The sequence below is a fragment of the Physeter macrocephalus genome, chromosome 18, assembly GCF_002837175.3.
Source record: "Physeter macrocephalus isolate SW-GA chromosome 18, ASM283717v5, whole genome shotgun sequence".
Lineage (NCBI taxonomy): Eukaryota > Metazoa > Chordata > Mammalia > Artiodactyla > Physeteridae > Physeter > Physeter macrocephalus.
Genome location: NC_041231.1, coordinates 67,765,315 through 67,788,524, shown reverse-complemented (window position 1 = coordinate 67,788,524; position 23,210 = coordinate 67,765,315). Strand labels below are relative to the sequence as shown.

The 23,210-nt window shown below is 38.6% G+C and overlaps 1 protein-coding gene across 5 annotated transcripts in view; it reads left to right on the top strand.

The window, feature by feature from the left end:
• Window positions 1–1,388: 1,388 nt before the first annotated feature.
• MLIP (muscular LMNA interacting protein) overlaps window positions 1,389–23,210 on the top strand; it is a 283,019-nt gene continuing 261,197 nt past the window's right edge. For 3 of the 5 annotated variants that reach the window (XM_028479077.2, XM_028479076.2, XM_055079756.1), the window contains exon 1: window positions 1,442–1,521. Coding sequence is in view for 2 of the 5 variants with exons in the window: in XM_028479072.2 (XP_028334873.1) it covers window positions 1,459–1,521 (63 nt within the window). In the remaining 3 variants the exon portion in view is untranslated. Of the gene's footprint in view, window positions 1,522–23,210 lie in introns of all 5 variants that reach the window. The other 2 variants (XM_028479072.2, XM_028479082.2) reach the window with 1 other exon arrangement.

The following is a 23,210-nucleotide window of genomic DNA, read 5'->3' as shown; positions in this document are numbered from 1 at the left end:
TAACTGTTTCCTTTTGCAGCCATAGCATGCCTTTTTTTTTCCTAGAGAGATTTTGGAAGTTCCCTTCACATAAAATTTCAACTCTTGCCTTGATTTTGACATATACCAATCTTGCCTGCTATTCAGCCTATAAGACTTCATTGCAAATGTATTAAGACAACATGTGTGATTCCCTTTCTGGAACTCAGAGGTGAGCCAAAGAGGGAAGCCCCTTTGGCCCATGAGTCTGATAGACCACTTCTGAATTCTCATCCTGAAGCAGGGCTAGCTAGGTTTATTTCTACTAAATGTTTCACTTCTGGAATCCTCAGCCCTTCCACCCCGATGCAGAATAAGCTCTAGAGCAACCCTGCCTGGCAATAGAGAACCAGCTGTAATCACGCTAAAGGACAGAGCCTCATAACTCATTTCCTAAAATGTTTCCTAAAAGTGGAGGAAAAACCGATAGGAAATTTGAGTTACGATCACAAACAGTTGTGAAAACGATGTTTGAAAAGGCTGAGAGACTAGGCCACTGTAGAGATCAATCTTAGCTTACTCTGAAAGCCATTTTTATTTTTTATTGCCATTCGCATATGTAGTTTGCTGCAAAAAAAACAACAACAAAAAAACCCCTGAGAGTTAATTACCATCATGCCACACAGTTAATTTTCTTTCAAGCATGTAACAATTGCTAAAGAATTCTGAGAACATTTGTTCCATTGGAAAAATGAATTTCATCTTCTCTGTCATAACTTTGTTCCCAGTAGAAAAGCCAGGATAATGAAGAAAAAATCAGTTTTGTGAAGGAAAACACTTTCCTTTCACGAAGTTTCTAAATATCATTTGCCCACTTTTCATGGAATAAAACTGACACCTATTGAATATATGTGTTGTGTGTCTGAATAGTTTTAATTAGTTATCCTTTGCACTTCCCTTTAAGTGACTTTTTAAAGTTTTGAGCTACAAAATAATGCATAAATGTCTAGACTACCGGGACCCAAATTGGAATTTGGAAGAATGGGACTGGCTGATTTATATTTGCTATATGACTATCACATTTGTCCTTTTAAAATTGATTTATTAGGTCCATATTCTAGAGTATATTTTATTGTGCTGCAATGGCTACTAATGAATTCTTTGATAGTGGCTTTTTGTCACAGACGTCTTTCTTGACTCAGGTAACCTAACGTGTTGGGATATTCTCCTGTTGGAGAGTTTGCTTTTATATCAAGTGACATTTATCATTATCTAAGGCCAGCTGCCTGACTTCTCTTCAGTGCTCTGTTTATGGGGTTTGAACATCTATAAATGGAAACACTAGCTAACCAGAAATTATCGCCAGGGCTTTCTGATAGTGTTCTGGGCTCTCACAAGTTGGAATGTCCTGCAATATCTAACACGTAAGCACGTCACATCGTTTTTTAGACAGAATCGGAATCTCACTTTTTCTGTCTCTCTCTCTCATTCTCTTTCAACATGGAATTTGAAAAGCATGAAAAAGGAAGCTTATTAAACCAGAATTTAGAGGAGAAACTGACGGTAAGACTGGTGAGATTTCGCAAACACAGCTTTATGATGTGACTGACAGAGTAAAAATTAGCTGTCATAGTTTGGAAAAGTTGTACCAGGCAGCCTATGTTTCCATGTTTTTCTGGTCAACAACCTTGAAATGAATGAGTTTCAAGGGCTTTACTGAAAACAATGTAATAAAATTATTAATGCGTTGTCATTACCAGAATGTGGGCAAATTTGATTTAGTTAATGATGTGGTTTATCTCCATTTTTAAAACCAGAATCCACTTGTTTTGAGCCCTTGTTGTGATTGTCTCAATACTGGGAGATTATTGTCTTTACTGATATGAGGTTTAACGAATGTTCAAAGCCCAGTTTCTCTCAGAGATACCAGGAATATGTGTCAGGGGAAATATAAGAATAATGGACTGTTTTAATGTTTTATGGAATAAGTTAATGATCTTCTGGTGTAAGGATGAAGTTTACTCTTCAAAAAGTTTTTAGTTTTTGGCTATAAAAGTTGTAAAAGTAGCTTTACCTTGATGTTAAGAAATTCAATGTCAATGAACATAGTGGTCACTTCTATTTGCTCAAACATAAAATATACTGTAACCTAGAGTAGAATGTATTGTTCATGGTCCACCTCATGAGTATAGGAGGCTAATTATGTTTGTAAAGTTACTGTGGCTTCAGAGTTAATGTTAGAACAGGGCCGGCTAATTTTAAAAGCAGTGCAAGTAGCAAAAAGTAAAACCATATTGGGTTTAAGACCGTGGCTTCTTAAACTCGTAGGACTGCATATTTCTGGATTTCTGACGTTCAGATGTATGCACTAGTAGTGATATTCTTGAAAGACAGAAAGAAGAACCATACTGGGTTGAAAACTCTGAAGGTGTATTAGAATTTCAAGGTCTTGAAGAAATACATTGGATAAAATACAACCTTTTCTTAAAGGATTCGGGTCATTTTGAATATCGACTGTGGACCTCTATTCTAGGTGGTTGTTTAAACATGTCATGGCCATAGACTACTTTGCTTTTTGACTGTTTTGAAAAGCCATGTATTATTGTAGAACTAACCATGGGTTTTGAGTCAGAAAGATCTGGTGCGAATTCTCACTCCATAACTTCTAAATGTAGGATAATGGGATTTTGTTTAAGCTTTTTGAGTCTCAGTTAACTTACTTGTTGATGGGAAGAAGTAATACCTAATTTGAAGGCTGTCATGAGCATTAAAAACTATAATGTATGTGAAGTCCCTCAGCTGAAACTGATGTTTTCAAACTGTTTCTGGCCTGACTTACTTAGCAAGTACATACCCAGGGTTTGTTTATATAGAAAGAGAAAGCTGAAATGCATTTCAAAGTAAAGGGAAAACTCAGATATGTTAACCATAATGGCTTAGTGGTTATAAAACCTTGATGGAACCAGATAAAGGGTAAATAAAACACGAATAAGAGTTGCTGTGAATTAGTGTGAAATTTGACCCAGAGCTCCCTGGCAATCTCTTACAGGAAGTTTTGCAAATAAACATAGTGGATATGGGGCACGTGAACAAAAGTGAAAATGATGTATAAAAATTGGTGTATAAAAATTTCACTGCCTGGGAGGTCATACATTCTGCATGCCGGACTCTACCTGAAACACAGCTCTGAATCTAGAAGTGAGCAAAATCCTCTCCTTAGAGGGAGTAGCTGCCACAGAATTCATGGACTTTACTCTGGAGGAGAAGCCTAGGTCTGGCCTCTGATTAATTTCCAGAAGACTGGAGGAAAATCTGGGGCCAATCAAAAGGCACCAGAATATCCAATCTGTACTGAGCAGAAACTGTTCTCAGGGAGGGAGGGAACACAGTAAATAAAGTTCAGTACTTGGGGAAGTTACCTGTACAGATAAATAGATAAATAATAAGTAAATAACAAATAAGTAAAATTCAGGCAAGAAATTCTGACTACTCTCTGAACTCTTTCTTTTAGATTATTAAATGCGTCAACAAAGAATTTCACTTACATTGATCTTCAACTGAAATTTCTTAACGAACAGGAACAATTTATGTATTAACATAGTAAAAATGGTCATGCACTTCAGGGCATTCTGACATCATAATGGTTTCTTTCTCTAAAAGATGATAAGAACAAATAGATCTCACACATAAGTCTAATAATTTCTATCACATTAGTATAAGATATCTCAAGAGACAATTCTATCTCCCAAGCCATAAATGTTCAGTAAATATCACAAAAATAATGATAATGAGAAGGTATTGCATCCAACCCATTTTATATTGTTGCTTGGTAGAAGCAAATTAACATAGTAGTCAATTGCTGAATATCATCAATATTGCTTTTTTTGAGTAAAAGTAACTCTCTGAGATTGAGAAAGAAATTTGTCATCTGACAGTTTTTTTAAACAGGATGTATCTAACATAAGAAGCTAAAAACTTGTATTTTAAATAAAATTCTACCTTTAATATTAAAAAAAATTTTGACTTATATTAAATTTGAGGGTGAAAGGCTTATCTGATGACATACAGATTTCCTTAGGATCTCACAGAAAGCATTCTTCTCAATTTTAGGAAAAGAGAATCCTGCCACTTTTAAATACAATGAAAGAGAAAAGACACTGAGGAAAAAACTATGAGTAAAATATAAAAACACAAAGTACACATTTAAAAATTCTGTGGTAATTCAGTGAAGGGTAGCACTTTAAGGTTATATTAGTTGTCAATTCATAGGTTCATTAATACAACTAAAATTAATTATTTTCTAAGAAGAAATCTGTTAGCAAATAAAACATGGAACTGCTGTTTTGGTTATAATTCCTGTTGTTATTAACTGATGACACGTTTGAGTTTTGTTTGGAGCATCTTCAGAGATGCAACCTAGTGTCTATTAGGTAGGATTGTCCTCAGAAAGAAACAAAAAAGAGGCTTTCAGATCAATACACATTCCTGAATGACTAGTTGGAACAAGACAGGTATTAAGGGCTGCAGCAGAACATGCATGATAAAGAAAGTCTTGGCCATCAAGGAGATTATTGTTTTGATTATTTTTTAGTAGATTATAAAAGAATAATGGTAAGTTTTAGTAGCTTAGACGTATTCTAAGTGTACAAAACAAAAACATTCCAAATTCTTTTTTCTCACATAGACTTGGACAGCAAGATTATAATTACCCATCAGAATGTCTTAGCAATGGGAACAATTGTAAAGCATTTTATGCAGTAACATATTTCATTTCATTATAAATGTCTACTGTTGGAGGAGGTCATGGGGAGGACATGACTTCTGGTTGACCCAAGAGTAGGACCCCGGCAGTGGAAGTCTCCTCACTCCTCCCCTGTCCTTAGAATGTGCGTTCTGCCCACAGTTCCCACCGTGGGAGCTGTTCCAAGGACGCAGCCCTGAGAGGAATGTGATGCTGAGACCACCTGAGTGGTACCATCTGACTGAACCCAGTTACAACCTCTCTATAAACTCTTAAGATTCTGGCAAGCGATCCAGGGGATCCACTCCTCTTGCTGATGCCCGAGACAAGCCTGGTATATAAGTTCCCTGCTTATTAAACCTGCTACCCACCAATCTGGAGTGTCTGCCTCTTTTTCAGTCTCTCCTTGCCCTCCCTGCATGCAGACCAATTTCAAATTTCACCCAGCAAGCTCCCAAGGCTTCACACCAACATCTATATATCTATTATTCTAACTGTATCTAACTAGGGTCCCTGGTAACAGGTACACAGTAGGTGCTGACATACCTGAAAAAAAAAGTGTATACTGCTGATGTTTTTGGTGAGTTATCTAGAGATTATTTTCAGTATAGCTTGAGTGTTGTTTCTGATCTATACATAATTCCAGACAAGATAACATCACATAATACAATAAGTGGTAAATTTAGGGTTGTAATTCTCTGGAGGTAAGGTACTGAATGTCTCTATCTTTTTATCATAATTGATTGCCTTAAATCCTTAATAAACTAATTTTGGTGATGACCAAAATGAAGGGAAATGAAAACAAATGAATGAACAATGTGACATCTCCTTTTCTTTGACATTTGATTATTTATTTTGAAAACTTCCTTCCATTTCTTTGCATTTGTAAGACTGGATCAATGACTCTTGCTATGTTCTGGATTTTACTGAGAAAGTTGCCTTGGATGTCCATTGTGTCTGATCATTTTGATGGTAGAGGATGCGAGTTAATTTGTTCCCAAACCTTAACTCCCCCATGCTGCTGGCTCATTTGTTGTTATCGGTGGCACCATCGTGGAGCTTGGTAGGCATTTGGGCATCTCTAAAAATGCTGCTGGTCTCTCGGGCATGTCTGTGGTGCCTACTATGCATTCTATACCCCTATTTGGCACCCCTGCCAAGATGGCCCATTCGTCATCAGTATATTTTGAATTCACTATTCCCTTTTCTCCAGAGAGGGCCAGAGCTCTGTAATACGTTGACACCCAGCATACTCTGTGGAAATAATTATTTTCAAAAAACAGATGGGAAGTAATGAACACGATTTTATAGTAAATGCCTCAAAAAGCATCCCTCGACTGGAAGGCAAACAGGAAACTCAGAACTAGGATTCTCTGAATTTCTGAGCTCACTGTCACTTCTGAATTTTTAGTAAGATCAGTTACGTTGTTCCCATGACTTATGGGGATAAGAGCTCTCTGAGAACTCAGTAAAGGGGATATAGGATTGATCAGTCGGAACCAGGTATTCAGGAGTTCATTGATTAAGACATGCTCTCCAAAGAACTGAAACAGCCCTCAAGCATTATGAGTAGTAAGAAAAGTCTGGTTTCACCCTGGCTGAAGATGCATAGTTGCAAAGAGTAACCATGAATCCTGATCATTTGGCAGATCAAAGTGAAAAACTAAATAATGGCTCTTAAAGCACTCTTTCATAAGAAATAATCCCACTCTAACCTCTCTCTGTCCTCCTCTCCATAGAGTTAGTAACAAATGTTTAAAAATTCCTGAAGAATATGTAGCATGAAATAAAAAGAGGAGGGAAGAGATGAGATGCCATGATGGTGGTGGATCAGAGGAATCAATGGGAAATCCACTAAGCAGTGGGAATAGAGTCTTAATGGGCATCATTGCAGAATGAAGTGAGACTGGGAAAATGATGAGTTAGGGTAGGAGAGGGCATGCAGGTGTTCTGAGGACCATCCTACCATATCTATGAAAATCGGAACAGAGAACCTATGCCTCTGGGGATGTGTGTGTGTGTGTGTGTGTCTGTGTGATTGTATGGTGCTGAAGACTTCTTATTCCAAAGAAGAGGTCTTCTTCCCTCTTCCTAAGTGCCAGCTGGTGTGGTGAAAAGCATGTTGTATTTGAGTCTAGGCCCAGTATTGGTGGGAAAGTTGTTTGTGTGGCTTTTGACAAATCACTTAAACTTTGGTGTCCTTATTTACAAGGTGAGAGGCTGGGTTGGATTTTCCAAGATTGCTACTCTATCTAAAACTTTATGAGTCTGTAGAAAAATACCCTTTGGCTGTGTGCTGATTAAATCCTTGCCATACCAAACAATGCCTCTTTATACAAACACTGAAATAGTTTATATTTTCATGTCATCACTGACCGAATGTAAAAATGTAAAATAGAAGTCCCTGTGATTAGATTAAACCTTCCTTGCAGTAAGAAGTTCACAGTTCAGTACTCACGAATTGAATTGCATATATTTTCGAAGTTTTCACTGAGAAATGAGAAATGACAAAGATTTGAGAAGATTTGAGGACTGAATCATGGAGGAAAATCATGGACTAGATGGAGAAAGAAGCATGTAAATGCCTCAATAGTAATATTGAGATATTATCAAAATAAGGTGTTCTATTTTCTTATGATATTACATAAAATAAAGTGGACACTTTATTTGCATCAGGAATAACAACTTAGAAAATATGAGCTCTGTGTTTTAAATGTTATTTCTAAGATGGTTTGGTTAGGGCGTATTCACTCCCTTTTGTAGTTCTCGCTGCTCCCTGCAATGTGCCTGACACAGATAACTTGGTCCCTTTGCAACTCTAATTTTAGTCTCTTTTGCAACTCTAATTTTAGTCCCTTTTGCATCACTGAGGTTGGGGAAAAAGTAGATTGCACACGAATGGCAAAATCTTAGTCACCCTTACGATTTTTCTTTTCCCTTGAAGAAAAAAATGAGGGCTGTGCCTGTTAGAGCCCAGGGCGGGGAGGTGAAGAGTAAAGTGAAACTGATGAGGATCCAGATTTATACCTTATGGTTCACACGAAGTTCTTGAAGCCATCCAGTCTTTTGAAAACCACTGCTAATTAAAGCAGTGTCTGCTGATAATGTAAGTCTGAGATGCACTGTTTGAATGGATCTTTTGCTAGAGCTCTGTGTGATGGTGAGTAACAGAAGAGGTATGGATGGCAGGCTTTAACCGAGCTGTGATTTCACAGTGACATTTATAATACCCTGTACGTGTGGTGAGATAGTTTCTAGGTTCTCATTGTGGGAATTACAGTGACTTACCTAGCCAGTTCTGCTCTGAGTATGGCTCCCCCCAGGAAATGACAAATAGACTGCTGTATTAGTGATGGAATTATATTTGAGAGCCATGGGCTTTATTTTGCTCTCTGATCTTCATGAAAATAAGGAGATGATTTTAAAAAATGGCAAGAGAATGTCTGTGGTTTAACTGCTGGTTTCTCTCTTTTATTTATAACCTATTTTTCTCAAGGGTCCTTTCATCAATTTCCTTTTCAGTTATTGGGCATTTCCTTGCATGGGTAGCATCTGGGGAAGACATCACCGCAGATTGTTCTCCGAAACAAGCTGGATGTCAGGATGTAGCCATTCAGAGACCACTTTATGCTCTTAAATACTGACTTGATGACATTTAATTTTGGAGCAGATGAGAGAGCCCATAGGATTGCTTTCCTGAACCTGGTATAATTTTCTGGGATATCACGTCGTCATGGGGAAGCTGAATGAGAAAATGTCAGCATGAATTAATAAGCTTATCACAGGGAGTGGAGAGCTCTTTTAGAAAGTGTGAAGGAACTATGGAAAATCAAGTGTTTCCATTTCTGTTTTGCTTTTCCAGTGGAGCTCAACTTTCAATCTGGGAATTCCTGTATGTTTCGTTGTTCTATTTGCTTCTCCTTATTTATTCATTCATTCATTCATCCAGCCTGGGAGTCCTCTGCATGTAGCTTGCCGACCTCGTGGCTGCCCGTACTCCTTTGCAGGGGGTGTGGAAGGAGAAGGGGGGGGTGGGTCTAAGAGACCTCCAATGAATTCTCTCTTTGCAAATCTACTACAGTCATGCCCTGTGGAATTTGCCTTCCTTAACTCTTGTGCCTCCAGGGTTTGGAAAGGCATCTTTTAGGGTCCCTTCCTGGCTGCAGCTCTACTTCATAGAGCAATATACCTCCATCTCCTTTTTATCTTCTAGAAATTTACAATATGGTTTTTCATGCTGATTCCCCTCCCATGCCAGATCTCTTATTGTTGTGGGTTTATTCTTTTAAATTCCTTTCCTCTCCTTTTAATGAGGTGCAGGGAAGGATGTGAGGGAAACTCCTGGGTTCTGTCAGCTATCTTGAACCAGAAGACCCCGGACTTATTTTTAAAGCTCTTCCTCAATGCTTTGTGTTGGAAAATCTTTTTTTTTTTTGCGGTACGCGGGCCTCTCACTGTTGTGGCCTCTCCCGTTGCGGAGCACAGGCTCCGGACGCGCAGGCTCAGCGGCCATGGCTCACGGGCCCAGCCGCTCCGCGGCATGTGAGATCTTCCCGGACAGGGGCACGAACCCGTGTCCCCTGCATCGGCAGGCGGACTCTCAACCACTGCGCTACCAGGGAAGCCCGGAAAATCTTTTCAACAGGTAGGGAGTGTTGGAAACATCCTGATTCTTCATTGAGAGAGAGGCATTATGTAGAAGTGTTGTATAAGCTATGGTACATGGCATGCCAAGAAATATTCTGAGCATATAACTAAAAGAATTATGCTGTTTCTAAAAGCTTGAAAATTGAAAATTAAGCAAATTATAGTTTTGACCCTTCTTTGTGCCATAGTGATCGTGATGGTTAAATCCAGGGACTCTGTGGTGTGGTCTCTTGTGTGTGCAACCTATGTCAACCTATGTCAGCTTCAGTTTCCTTATCTGTAAAATGGGATGTGACTTGCCTCTCAGGGCTGTGATATGGACTGGAAATAAGGAAATTTTGGAAAAGCACTTGCACACAAGAAGCCTTCAATACGTGGGAGCCATTAGACAAATGAGAATCACAGTGGGGTATAACTTACTTCTTGCATCTGGAGAAGAAACCCTGGACTTGTGCTTGGGTTTTGTCCTCTGCAGAGGGAAGGTGATTTCAAACCAGAGGCAGTGCTGAGGAAGTGTGCCATCATCAAAACTCTAAGTTTTAATTTTGTCTGTCCTGGAAGGATGACAAAGTTTCAAAAGTAAGAGCATTTTAAAAACATGGTGCCCATTCTGAAAGACATTATGGTTTTGTCACAGCAGAGAATAATTACATTACATTAATGTAAGTACTATGTAGGGATAGAACAAATGGCTAAATTGTGAGGTGCAAATAATTAGGACACACCTAATACAATTAATAAAAAATATACCAATGACTGCTAGACTTATCAAGGTGGGATGTTTGTAGGAGGGGAAGAATAGAGGTAAATAGGAAGGCATCCTAGTGTGTGTGTGTGTGTAGAATGTTTAAAAGAAGAACAGAAATATGGTTAACAGTGCTGTTTGGTTGAAAAAAGTTTTAAATCCAGAAACTATTTATTCTGTTCAGGAGATCATAATTTATGTCTCTCACCTTCATCTGGCATTTTTCTTCCTTGTACATAATGTATTTTTCTGGGAAAGCAACACCACCAATGGTTCATTTATTTTTTTATTCAAGAATTTTTCTATAAAACATATAGTTCCTATACTACAAGTAAGAGTTATACTGGTACAACTTTTCTGGGACATAAAATGTATCAAGGCTTTAAGAGCTTACATAGCTACTGGCCAGGTAATTTTACTCTAGGAATTCTTTGAAGCAAAGAAATATACAAATATTAGTTATAATAATGTTTATTACAATGTTGTTTTGTAAAAGTGAAAATAATGGACACAGTAGGGGAATTAGTTACTAATCTATGATAACATCATATGAGGAAATTTAAGGGCAGTGGTATATATACCACTGGACAATATACTCCAACTCTCCCCTACAAAAATTCAGATATTATACAGTGTGGAATGAACGAGTCTTTTATGGACCCTCCACATTGGCAGGACATTAACATGCAATCAGTGAATATATTTGTGTAGCACATCTCTTAATAGTCTAAACAAAGACAACAATACTGTGTATTGAACTATATTTTTCAGTTTTACTGAAATTTCAAATAGCTCAGAGTGATTTTTTTTTCATAATAACTTCACATTTTAATGATCCTGCTGAACTGATGAGATTGAATCAGAGAAGAATGCAAGGTAAACTGATATTTGGTGCACTATTCTTCACCTGAAAGCAGATTTGTAGACATCTGGAGAGCTTTCATCTTTTGGTCAAACAGCCTTGGGCCACCAGCAGACTGCAAACCCCTCAAGGTCGGGAACTTGATTTTCCTGGCACCAAGGGCTGTGCCTGATGTGTACCCAATAAACCTCAGTTCACCTGCACAGGTGTGACTTTTACTTGTGTCTGTGTGTGGGTGTGCAATGCACTTTGACTTCATAAGTAGCAGGGATCACAGACTAAGCCTACACTGAATTCATCCTAAGATTCAGCCATGTCTGGAGAGCTGGTAGCTTGGCACTTTCAAAGGACTGTTTTTAAGAGACACTGAAAAGCCTCCCAGTGAAAGACTTATCCCCAAGTCATCGGGGAAAGGATAGATGAGATTCTTATGGTTTCGTTCATAGAAAATGAGGGACTCTGAGTATGGCAGGCGGTCTCCCCTTCTGGCTGACCTCCAACTCGACCTTAGCAGTTTTGCTTGTGAGTAAAAATGGACAGGGTTGTCTTCCATGAAGTCTTTGAGCAGCGTAGAAAGCACGAAATGCCAGTGTGCTTGGTGGTGGCAGCTTCGGCAAAGGCACCAGCATCCTCAATGCAGAGCTCTGGACACCTTGGTGTGGCCGTTGGCAGGCAGTGATGGCATTGGTGGCAGAATTGTAGATTTTGGCACTGGTGACAGCATTGCCAGAGTGTGACAATAAGCCAGCATGTGACAGGAGGAAAGTGGCAGACTCCAAATGTGAGCTAAAGCACTAGTTCGTCGGAGCAATGAAAGAATGACGGAGGCATGGAACTTTCTCAGAGTGGGTAGAAATATAGCCACAGTGATGTGATTTTTAATACCATTTAAAATAATTAATTGGACTTCATTTTTGCTCCAAGAACAGGTTGTGTTTACAATTCCCTTGTGAAAATTAAGTACTATGAAAAATGGCGATTAATTAGATACTTTCAGATACCAGGAACCTCTACCACTGGCAGTTATGTTTAATGAGATGCTTAGGATGTCAATAATATCTGCACTATCCTTTGAGGATTACTATGTTTATTTTGGAGGAGTTTATATTTTGCTAAGATTCATTTTCTCTTTCTACCAAATACCAGTGCTGCGAGGTAGATTATCCCTAACATACTCTGCAGTATAAATTGTAGACTCTGGATGAAGTACAGCGTATCTATTCTGGAGATATCTGGAATCCTTGTGCATTTGGCTTTGGTTTGTTTTTAGAATACTTGAGATGTAAAACGGATAGTTTTTGGTTTCCCATGTATTTAAAGTCCTAGGTAAAATTTTGGGATGATACTTACCCCTCGCCTTCACCTCCTGCCCCCCTTTCCCTTCTCCCTCTCCTCCACGCCTTCTCCTTTCACTCCTCTCCCCACTTCCACCTCCCCCTCGTCATTGTTCACCTCATCCTGTCCTCCTACTTCTCCTTGTCCTCCTCCTTTCCACCTTCTTCTTCTTTGTCTTTGGATGTCCAAATGTTCCAGCACCATTTTTTGGAAAGGCATATATACTCTAATTATCAACAATAGAAAGAATCCCACGTATTATAGATGCTCTTTATCACCAGGGAAACATATCATCATCTCAACAACAGCCACCCATACTACTAATACTTACATATTTTTGCTATGACCTAGGCATCACTGTATATATATATATATATATATATATATATATATATATACACACACACACACATATGATGTATAGCTCTACACAATAACCCCCAAAGTTGATATTATTTCTGTTCTAGTTTTTTGTATGGGGAAACCAAGGTAAGAGAAATTAGTTACCCAGTTAGTAAATGGTAGAGCTCATTTCAAACCCAGGCTGTCTCCAAGTCCCTGCACTTAACCACCATATCATGTTGCCTCTAAACTCAATTTTCTTTATGGTTAAATTTGCACAAGAATACATTTTGGGATAAATTTATGTAACAACTTATTTGCTTTCTAATTAGTGTTTGGGTCCAAATAACAAATAATTCTCCTATAGGAACACTAAGAGTGATGGACTGAAACATTAGTTTAATTAAAGATTCAGATGGACATGATTACTGTTTTAGAAAGATTATAGGAAATATTTTCTGAATGAGGCATTTGCAATATTTTGCAAGTCTGAACTTTATGAGAACTTACTTTGAGATATCCTTCTACCTGAAACTTTATAACTTTAAAGAATGACAAGATAGTTTCAGGGGAACTTTTCTCATTTTTATGACCAACCATTTTAATTTCCTCTATGGTATTTATTTGTAAGTATCAGAGTTCTTTATGTGATGAACAGATTTTTTTATTCTTATTTGATCAGGTGACCATGTGATTTATTATTCAAACAGGGATCCTTTTGAGAGTAAAAGGGGGCCCTATTAATAATTACTTCATGACCACAGGCACCAACCAGGACTGTCCCAGACAAGCCAGGGCACATGGGAAGCTGATATTTAACTTACTCATGCATGGAGACCAGGGAATCAATGATTCCAGGGGTCAGGGATGGCTTCTAGACTCTTGAAAAGTTGAAAGCATTCACTAACAGATAAATGTCATTTGCTTCTGTTCTTAGCAAAAGGACAACTTGAATCCACTTACTGACATTCTTTTTAAGAGCTTGAACTTAGCTTTCCTTTTTGTGTATCAGGTTATCTTGTGTGAGAGATAGAGATGGTCTTTTATGTCATTGCTTCAGGGCTACAGAGTTAGTGGTGCAGCCATTGCCCTTGACTGTGAAGAGAGAGGGAGAGCTCAGCCTAGTTTTCCTAAATGTTGGTTAATTTCACTTGTGAAATGAGAAGAATCCAGTAAGAGAAAGAGAAGGGCCATAAACAAATAGCTGCAGTTTTATCAATTTCCCAGTGGATAGAATATTATATCACTTTATTCAAAGGTGTGGAACATTTTGTTCAAAGGTGTAAATGGTATTCTTTTTTTTCCCCTAGCATCACAAATCTTGTCATGATGTTACTAGGGAATATTAAATGTTGCTCTTTTCCTTGGCCTCTTGTTCTCTGAGTGAAACCAAGTAGAATTGTGGAAAGAATGAGGAAAGCTTGACCATCAATTTAAGCATGGTTGGGACAAGTCATTTAACTTCCCTGGGTCTCAATTTCCTTATTGGTAAAAAGAAAATATTAAACTGAATCATTTGAGGTTCCTCCCAGTTTTAATTTATGTGATTCTATGACCTCCTGGGAGGGTAGAGCTTAGATTCTTGAAAGTTCTGATGGACACACCATGCCTAGATTTCATGCCTCACCTACAGAAAGGGGAAAACCCAAATCCTTCTGGGGTTTTTACCGCAGGGAATGACACTTGTACAAGTATATTTATTTGTTGACGTTGAACCTTTAAAAGCGTAGGTCTGTATACCGTAAGAGAGCCGTGTTATGAGGTCCCCATGCTGCAGTTAATAAGAATGGGCAATGTAGAAGAAGTATTGGGCAAAGATGAAAACATTTGCAAAAAAAGAACAGTTTATTGGTTTAAAAAAAATGCCAGTTTCTCTCTCAGAATATTTGAGTTGGCTTAGCCCAGTGTACTTAGGGACAAAGGGATACTCTACATGGTGGTGAAGAGCCCTGGCTTGACAGTCACACTGACATAATTCCTGGCTCCCACAGTTCACTGTGTCACGTGGGGCATTTAACCTTGTCAAGTGTATTAACTTGTAATCAAGTTTATTAACTGCTTTAAATGTCAGACTCCTTGTCTGTGAAGGGAAGATAGTAATAGCGCTCATAACAAAGGGTTATTGTTACAAATAACACATGTAAAAATCTTGATACCTATTTCCCTGTAATTCCAGTCAGTCGCTAAAGTTTTAATGGGAAGATTCTTAGGCTAATTTACTTGTATTAGGAGGGTAGTCTAAATAGGTGTTATAAGTAGACCAAAATATATTGACTTAACACTATGAAAATTAATTTTTCTCTCACACAACAGTCCTGGAAGGAGGGATGCGGGAAGAGAGGTTTACAATATGGTCTCCAGTGAGTACAGAGTAGAAACAGACACTTTGTTGTCGGGGCATCAGAGACGGGGGAGAAACACGCAGACCGTCTTGGGAACGTGTGGATAATGCCAGGACTTACAAATGTTTTGAGAGAGGAGGAAAGTGGTTGCTAGGGCCTGGGGCATGGGAGAAATTGGGAGAGATTGATTAAGGGGTACAAACTTTCAGTTATAAGGTGACTAGGGTCTGAGGATCTAGTGTATAACATGGTGGTTATAGTTGATAACACTGTATCATATAGTTAAAATTTGCTAAAAGAGTAGAACTTAAATGTTCTCACCAAAGGGAAAAAAAGATAAATAGGTGAGGTTCTGGAGGTGTTAATCAGGTTAATGGGGGGAATCATTTCACAATGTACACATGTATCAAACCATCACAGTATACACTTTAAATATCTTACAATTTTATTTGTTAATTATAACTCAGTAGAGCTGGAAAAAATGTTCCTTCAGTGTTACCCTTTGAGAGTCACAGGGGCATAGTAAAAATTTGTGATTCTTACTGGTCTTGTCCTTGGTTGACACACAAGGCAAGGAGTAATCAAAAAGTTTGGGCAGTCGCTTATATGTGGAATCTAAAATACGACACAAATGAACTTATCTATGGAACAGAAACAGACTCACAGACATAGAGAACAGACTTGTGGTTGCCAAGCGGGGGAGGGGGTGGGGGGAAGGAAGGATTGGGAGTTTGGGATGAGCAGATGCAAACTATTATATATAGAATGGATAAACGACAAGGTCTTACTGTATAGCACAGGGAACTATATTCAATATCTTGTGATAAACCATAATGGAAAAGAATATGACATATATACATATATGTATAATTGGATCACTGTGGTATACATCAGAAATTAACACAACCTTGTAAATCAAATATACTTCAATAAAATTAAAAACAAAGTTTGGGAGTCAGAAGGAGGTCTCTAATAGGCTGCATTACATTTTCCCATTTCATGTTCTGCTTTTGTTCTTACTTGATTGATAATTCTGTGTGTGCTCTGCAAAGGACAGGGAGTAAAGTTCACTGTGTTTCTATGATCCTGAGAGCGGGAGGACATGTTATACTGCTCCAGCTGCACATATATGAATTCCACATGCTTGGCATCTGGAAACTTGCCAATCTTCCATTGCTTCCCTGGATTAGCTCTGTAACCCAACACAATTAAGTGGGTCCATATAGGGAATTTCCTCTCAAAGGACATCTGTAAGTCACTAAAATTGAGTGTATGCTTTTGTGTATAGGGGTGTGTGTGTGTGTGTGTGTGAGTGAAAGAGGGGAGAGAGAGAGAGAGAGAGATTTAAAGTACAGTGAGAGAGGTCTTGATAGATACCTCCAAACAATAACCTTTTTCCCCCATCATGATTTTGGGTTAAGGAAGTGTTGTTGGGAAGTGACAATGTCTACTACAAGGGCAGGGGTGATATGTTCATCCTTGGGGGGATTTGTAGAAGTTTGTCAGGTTTGTTGAGAAAGCAAAAGGTCAGCAGGCTTGGGGGTGCCTTTTGAAAGGGGAAAGATCATTCTGATAAAGAGATGGATGGTTATTGCAAGGAAGATTGTGGGTAAAGGTCCCAACCAAGTTGCAAGTGCTGAGGGCTTAAAATATCACGTTGGATTCAGAGATGGAATCACAGTTCTGGTGCCTTCCAGCTATGGAGTCGTCTTTGGTCACTTTTCTTCAGTGAGCCTTAATTTTCTCTTTTTAAGTATTGTTGCTAATATCTACTGATGATATTTTTATGATTTAATGGGAGATTAAATAAAGATACCACCTAGATCAAGGTGTATGGTGTTCAGAAAATTCTCGTTTATACCTCCCCTGACTCCCCTGGTCCCTAGAGTTCTGCCAAGGGTCAGCTCTGGTCCTGACATGTGGCCTGAGTACCCATCAAATACATACTAGACTATTGGATATGCCCTTGGATGTGTCATCAGTAGACTTGTTCTCCGATCTGACTCCAGTCTAAGTTAAGGTTACTGGTTTCATAGTGAAGTTTTCTCTTACGTATGGTTGGAAGAATTGAAGCTCCTTGAGAGAGAAATGAAGATCTCAGAAGGGTCTCATTCATTCATGGTGTTTTCTAGAAGGCTGGCTGCCAAAACTGGTTTGTGGATTACTGCTTGTCTGCGACAAGGTTTTACTCACTCCAGAGTAAATGAGAAAAATAAGAACAATGCAGTCTCCTTCATAAAACAATTTATGTTTATTCAATTTATTTAATGGATTGTCTTTTTTATGGGGAGAGTACATCTTTTCTCATTTTTTCGGTTTTAAAGTTTTCTTTCTACTTATAAAATGATGATGAATCTTTAAAAGTCAGTGAGTGATCCATGAAGTCCCAGTGGAAAACCACTCTTTCTGACATTTTGGTCTCTGCATTCAGGTGTCCTTAGAAAGGTCTACTGGATTTTGTTTTGTTTTTGTTTTTGGCATTGCCAAACGGTGACTTCTTTTTTTTTTTTTTTTTAACATCTTTATTGGAGTATAACTGTTTTACAATAGTGTGTTAGTTTCTCCTTTACAACAAAGTGAATCAGTTATACATATACATATGTTCCCATATCTCTTCCCTCTTGTGTCTCCCTCCCTCCCACCCTCCCTATCCCACCCCTCTCATGGTCACAAAGCACAGAGGTGATCTCCCTGTGCTATGCGGCAGCTTCCCACTAGCTATCTAATTTACATTTGGTAGTGCATATATGTCCCTGCCACTCTCTCACTTCGTCACAGCTTACCCTTCCCCCTCCCCACGTCCTCAAGTCCATGCTCTAGTAGGTCTGTGTTTTATTCCCATCCTACCACTAATCTCTTCATGACATTTTTTTTCTTAGATTCCATATATATGTGTTAGCATACGGTATTTGTTTTTCTCCTTCTGACTTACTTCACTCTGTATGACAGACTCCAGGTCTATCCACCTCATTACAAATAACTCAGTTTCATTTCTTTTTATGGCTGAGTAATATTCCATTGTATATATGTGCCACATCTTCTTTATCCATTCATCTGTTGATGGACACTTAGGTTGCTTCCATGCCGTGACTGTCTTTAAATAAAAACCATTATTTCTCCTACTGGTTCCTTGGCTGCTGTTTTAAGGAACCTCCATACTGTTCTCCATAGTGGCTGTATCAATTTACATTCCCACCAGCAGTGCAAGAGGGTTCCCTTTTCTCCACACCCTCTCCAGCATTTATTGTTTCTAGAGTTTTTGATGATGGCCAATCTGACCGGTGTGAGATGATATCTCATTGTCCAAACGGTGACTTCTTAGCATGTACTATATCACATTTTCTTTTGTATCTTTTAGAATCCTAATTTTCTTACTTAGCATACCAATCAGTTTTTGTTATGTAAAACACTCATTTTTAAATTTTTTATAATTCTTGTCACATATGTAAGAAGGTACATTTACTTTTCATGTTAGGAAATTAGAATCAAAACCAACAAAGATTTTGAGCACATATCATGAGATAGATATGGTCCTTGGGATTTTATATGCGTTGTTTCATTTTTACCTCACCACAGCCTTGCTTTATGTTCCCTAGGAATTTGAGATTTCTTTTTCTCTTATGGAACTGGATGTGTTGTGGGTGGTAACTGAGAACTTGTAATATATCAGGTGTTCAGAATGTTCTTTTGGAGGAATTTTTTTATTAATGAAGCCCATGATTAAAGTTAAGATGGGTGTTTTATCAGAACCCTACTCAGAGAGAATCTCAAAAAGACCACAATCCCATCATAGAACTTAATAGAAATAGAGTTACTACTGGAAAATTTATCTCTAGTTGGAGTAGAAGAGGCATAATAACCATAAAAATCTATAAAACCAATTTAAATAATTTTTAAAGATTGATATGTTTTAGATCTTTGAACAATAAAAGTCTCACTAATAAAGGGGATGAGCAAAACTGTAGGAGATCTTTGGAAGTTGGTGTTTCTGTCATTTTTGACCATGTTCTGGAAAAAGTTTAAGTTGTTTAAGTTTGACTTTCATCTTAGTTTTCTGGATAATTTGTTAGAGAAAGTGGTACCGTGTGATGACATTTTATGAACTTTAAATCATTCTCCTCTGAAAACCATTCTGGGAGCTGCCATTTAAAAACAAACAAGCGCGTTGGGCTTCCCTGGTGGCGCAGTGGTTGAAAGTCCGCCTGCTGATGCAGGGCACACGGGTTCGTGCCCCGGTCCGGGAAGATCCCACGTGCCGCGGAGCGGCTGGGCCCGTGAGCCATGGCCGCTGAGCCTGCGCGTCCGGAGCCTGCGCTCCGCAACGGGAGAGGCCACAACAGTGAGAGGCCCGCGTACCGCAAAAAAAAAAAAAAAAAAAAAAAAAACAAACCAACAAAAAAACAAGGGCAAAAAAAATAACTCAAGAGGAATAAATAGGTTGGATTTTACATGGGTGAATGTTACTGAAGTTGTTAATGGCTGAGACTGATCTTAAAGCCAGAGTCCACTTGTCCTTCAAAAGGGAATGTCCTTGGGCTTGGCTGCAGTGTAGACTGTTGTGTCTCTCAGGTTTAAAGAAGCCAGGACATGGAAGCAACCTAACTGTCCATCAACAGATGAATGGATAAAGAAGATGTGGCACATATATACAATGGAATATTACTCAGCCATAAAAAGAAATGAAACTGAGTTATAGGACCTTACTACTAATCAATTAATTGGACACTACATTATACTTCTTGTTATGTTCATGAGTACTTAAGATATTCTTATTTATAGAATATTGAACTTTCTTATATCTAAATTTAAAAACCTGACCCCATATATGCACTACCAAATGTAAATTAGATAGCTAGTGGGAAGCTGCCGCATAGCACAGGGAGATCACCTCTGTGCTTTGTGACCATGAGAGGGGTGGGATAGGGAGGGTGGGAGGGAGGGGGGCGCAAGAGGGAAGAGATATGGGAACATATGTATATGTATAACTGATTCACTTTGTTGTAAAGGAGAAACTAACACACTATTGTAAAACAGTTATACTCCAATGAAGATGTTAAAAAAAAAAAAGAAGTGACTGTCAGTGATGAAAACACAAATTAGAAAATTCTCTTTGACAAGAGAATTGAACATGCACACACTACTATATATAAACTAGATCATCAACAAGGACCTACTGTATAGCACAGGGAACACTACTCAATATTCTGTAATAACCTAAATGGGAAAAGAATCCAAAAAAGAATGGACATATGTGTATGTATCATTGAATCACTCTTCTGTACACCTGAAACTAACACAACACTGTGAATCAACTATTCTCCGATATAAAATAAAAGTTTTTTAAAAAAGTTAAAAAAAAAGATAATTCTCTTTGGCGTGTGGTGCTGACCTGTTGACCGTGATTTCAAAGAAGCAGATGGGTGGCGGGTCCAGGTGTGAAACTGCATGATGCAGGTTTACTCAGTGATCTAAACAGGAAAGATACGGCAGTGAAGAGCCCTGTATTTAAATTCTGTCCTTAACTCTCTCAGCCTCTTTTGATTTTTTTAAAAAATAGTCACCATGCTGTGCATTACATCCCCAGAATTTATTAATCTTATAAATGGAAGTTTGTACCTTTTGACCACCTTTACTAATTTCCCGCAGCCCACGCCCTGTAAAATGAACTATAAAATGAAGTTGAAAAGAATAGACGTAATGTAATAAATGCAGTGTGTGTTCCGTGTTATAGTGAGTTGTAGATGAACTGGTCAGCCATGCTAAAATGTTAACCATCTTTAGAGCAAAACCAAATAATAGCTACAGAGTTCTCCCCTTTTAAATGCTAGAACATTTAAAAATAAGACAGTGACAATGACAATATAAACACAGTACATTTGACCCAAAAGAGGATTTGACAGCACAGGCACTTGTCAGCAAGTTCTATTTTTGTGCTGAGTATAGTATGTTGAAAGATAAACTGAGGCATATGAAGAATGTTAAGAGTTTTATTTGAGCAAAAATCAATTGAACTGGGCAGCATCAAACTGGAAGTAATTAGGAGACCTCCACTGACAGGATCTGGGAGAGTCTTGTACAGAGGAGAAGGGGAAGCAAAGCAAGGAAATGATCTGATGGGCTGTGGCTTAAGTGGCCACCTTATCTGGGAAAGTCTAGTTGGCTGCTTGTGATTGATTGTCCTGGGTTTCGATTTCTTAACCTTGAGGTGTTTCAGGCTTAGGTTTTGGTTTGCTTATGGGGGTAGCTAAGGTGTTGAAACCACTCAGTCTAATGGCCTCTTTGTTTTGTTGACTTAACAAGAAGAATCGTAGAGGTTTAGATATTGCCTCTCATTAACATTTTTGAACACTTACTGTGTGCAAGCCTACTTACTCTCATTCCTCAGTCATTCATTCATCTACTTTAACTACTTGAATGTCCTTTGAGCATCTGCTGTGGGTCAGGCATTGCTCCAGGTACTAAGGATACAGGAGTGGACACCACCAATTGGACCACAGCCTTCATGGGACCAGCGTTATAGGGGAGGACAGTGAGAGAGCTGACAGTTGTCCATCAAACAAATTAATAAACAAGGTAATTTCAGGTAACAGTAAATGGAAAAAGAAAATAAAACAGGAAGAAGGAATAGAGATAGATGGAAGCGAGAGACTGAGTGGGGGCAACTCAGGAACCTTCAGGAAAGCCTCTCTCAGGAGCTGACACTCCATGAGGAGGAGATGGGGTTGTGTGGGGAGCATTCCCCACAGAAAAACAGGTGCAAAGGGTTCTCAGCATCTTATTTGTATATATTTCTCATTTTGCAACTGTGCAAGGCTGACTGTCCAAAGCAGCACAGTGAGGAACTGGTGTGTTCTTTCCTTGAAGCATGTTTGACTCAGAGCCTATGTTTTCAGCTACTGTGTTCTACTGCTTAGTGGAGATGGACAGCTGATTGAGCCCTGCTTGATCTGTACAACAGAACAGACAGACAGACCAACCGACTGACCCATCTTAGGTCTGGTGACCAGAGGCCTGACCTGGGCTCCCACAGTGGGAGCCATCACGCCTCACCCAAATTCCAGACCTGAGTTGTTCATACCCAGAGCCTCCAGAAGGAAGGAGAGGCCAGGTTTAAAAATATCCACTTCTTTCTCTTTCATATACCCAAATCCTATCAATCAAGAGCAATTGCAAATCAATGAGTGAAATTTTTAAAAATCACCATAAAGAAATAAACAAAGGACATAAGCCAGATGAAGAAATAGAAAATGCTAATGAGGATGCAAAAAGATGTTTATTCTCATTAATTACCAAAGAATTACAAATGAAAACAAGGCACCACTCTTATCCTTTTCTATTAGCAAATATGAAAGAGGCCAAGAATATCCAGGGTTGGTGAAGTGTCTATCACAATTTGGGTGTGAATATTTTATAGTCTAGTTCGGGCACTTTTAACCGATCTTACAGACTCCGTGTTCACATGTTATAAGATGTAGTGAGTTTCATGCTCTCAAAAGGTGTGACCAGACAGAACCTGTGAATGCGACCTTCTTTGAAGAAAGAATCTTTGAGGGTGTAATTAAGGACCTCAAGATGAGATCATCCTGGGTTAGGATGGACTCTTAATCCAAAGACAAGTGTCCTAAGAGAAGTGGAGAAGACAGACACATGGGGGCAGCTTGGTGTGAGCTGCTAGAAATCAAGGAACACCTGGACCACTGGAAGCCAGAAGAGGCAAGGATTCTTCTGGATCCTTCCAAGGGAGTGTGGTCCTGCCAACTACTGGCTTCTGGGCTCCAGAACTGTGAGAGAATATATTCCTGTTGTTTGTGGTAATTTGTTCCAGCAGCCCTAGGAAATGAATGCACAAGGAATATCCACCTTTCATGTGACAATATTTTGTAATGGCAAAAACTGGAAACAATCTAAATGCTTGTCAATGTGTGACTGGTTAGCTAAGTTATGTCATTAAAAAAAAAGATAGATCTAATTACACTGACAACTCATAGGTGATATATTGTTAAGTAAGGAAAAAAGACATTATTATTATTATTACAAAATAAAACCAAATCATCCATTTGTAAATATGTTTGACATAGAGTGACCTTGAATGGGAGGTGAGTCTCCATTTTTCTGATAGGGATGCCCTCAAGTTTTTTGGGCAAACTTGAATATGTAAATCTTTGGGGATATAGATGAAATAATCAGTCTACTCATAAATTATTAATGTAGCTAAACATGCATGTTCAACATCAGAAG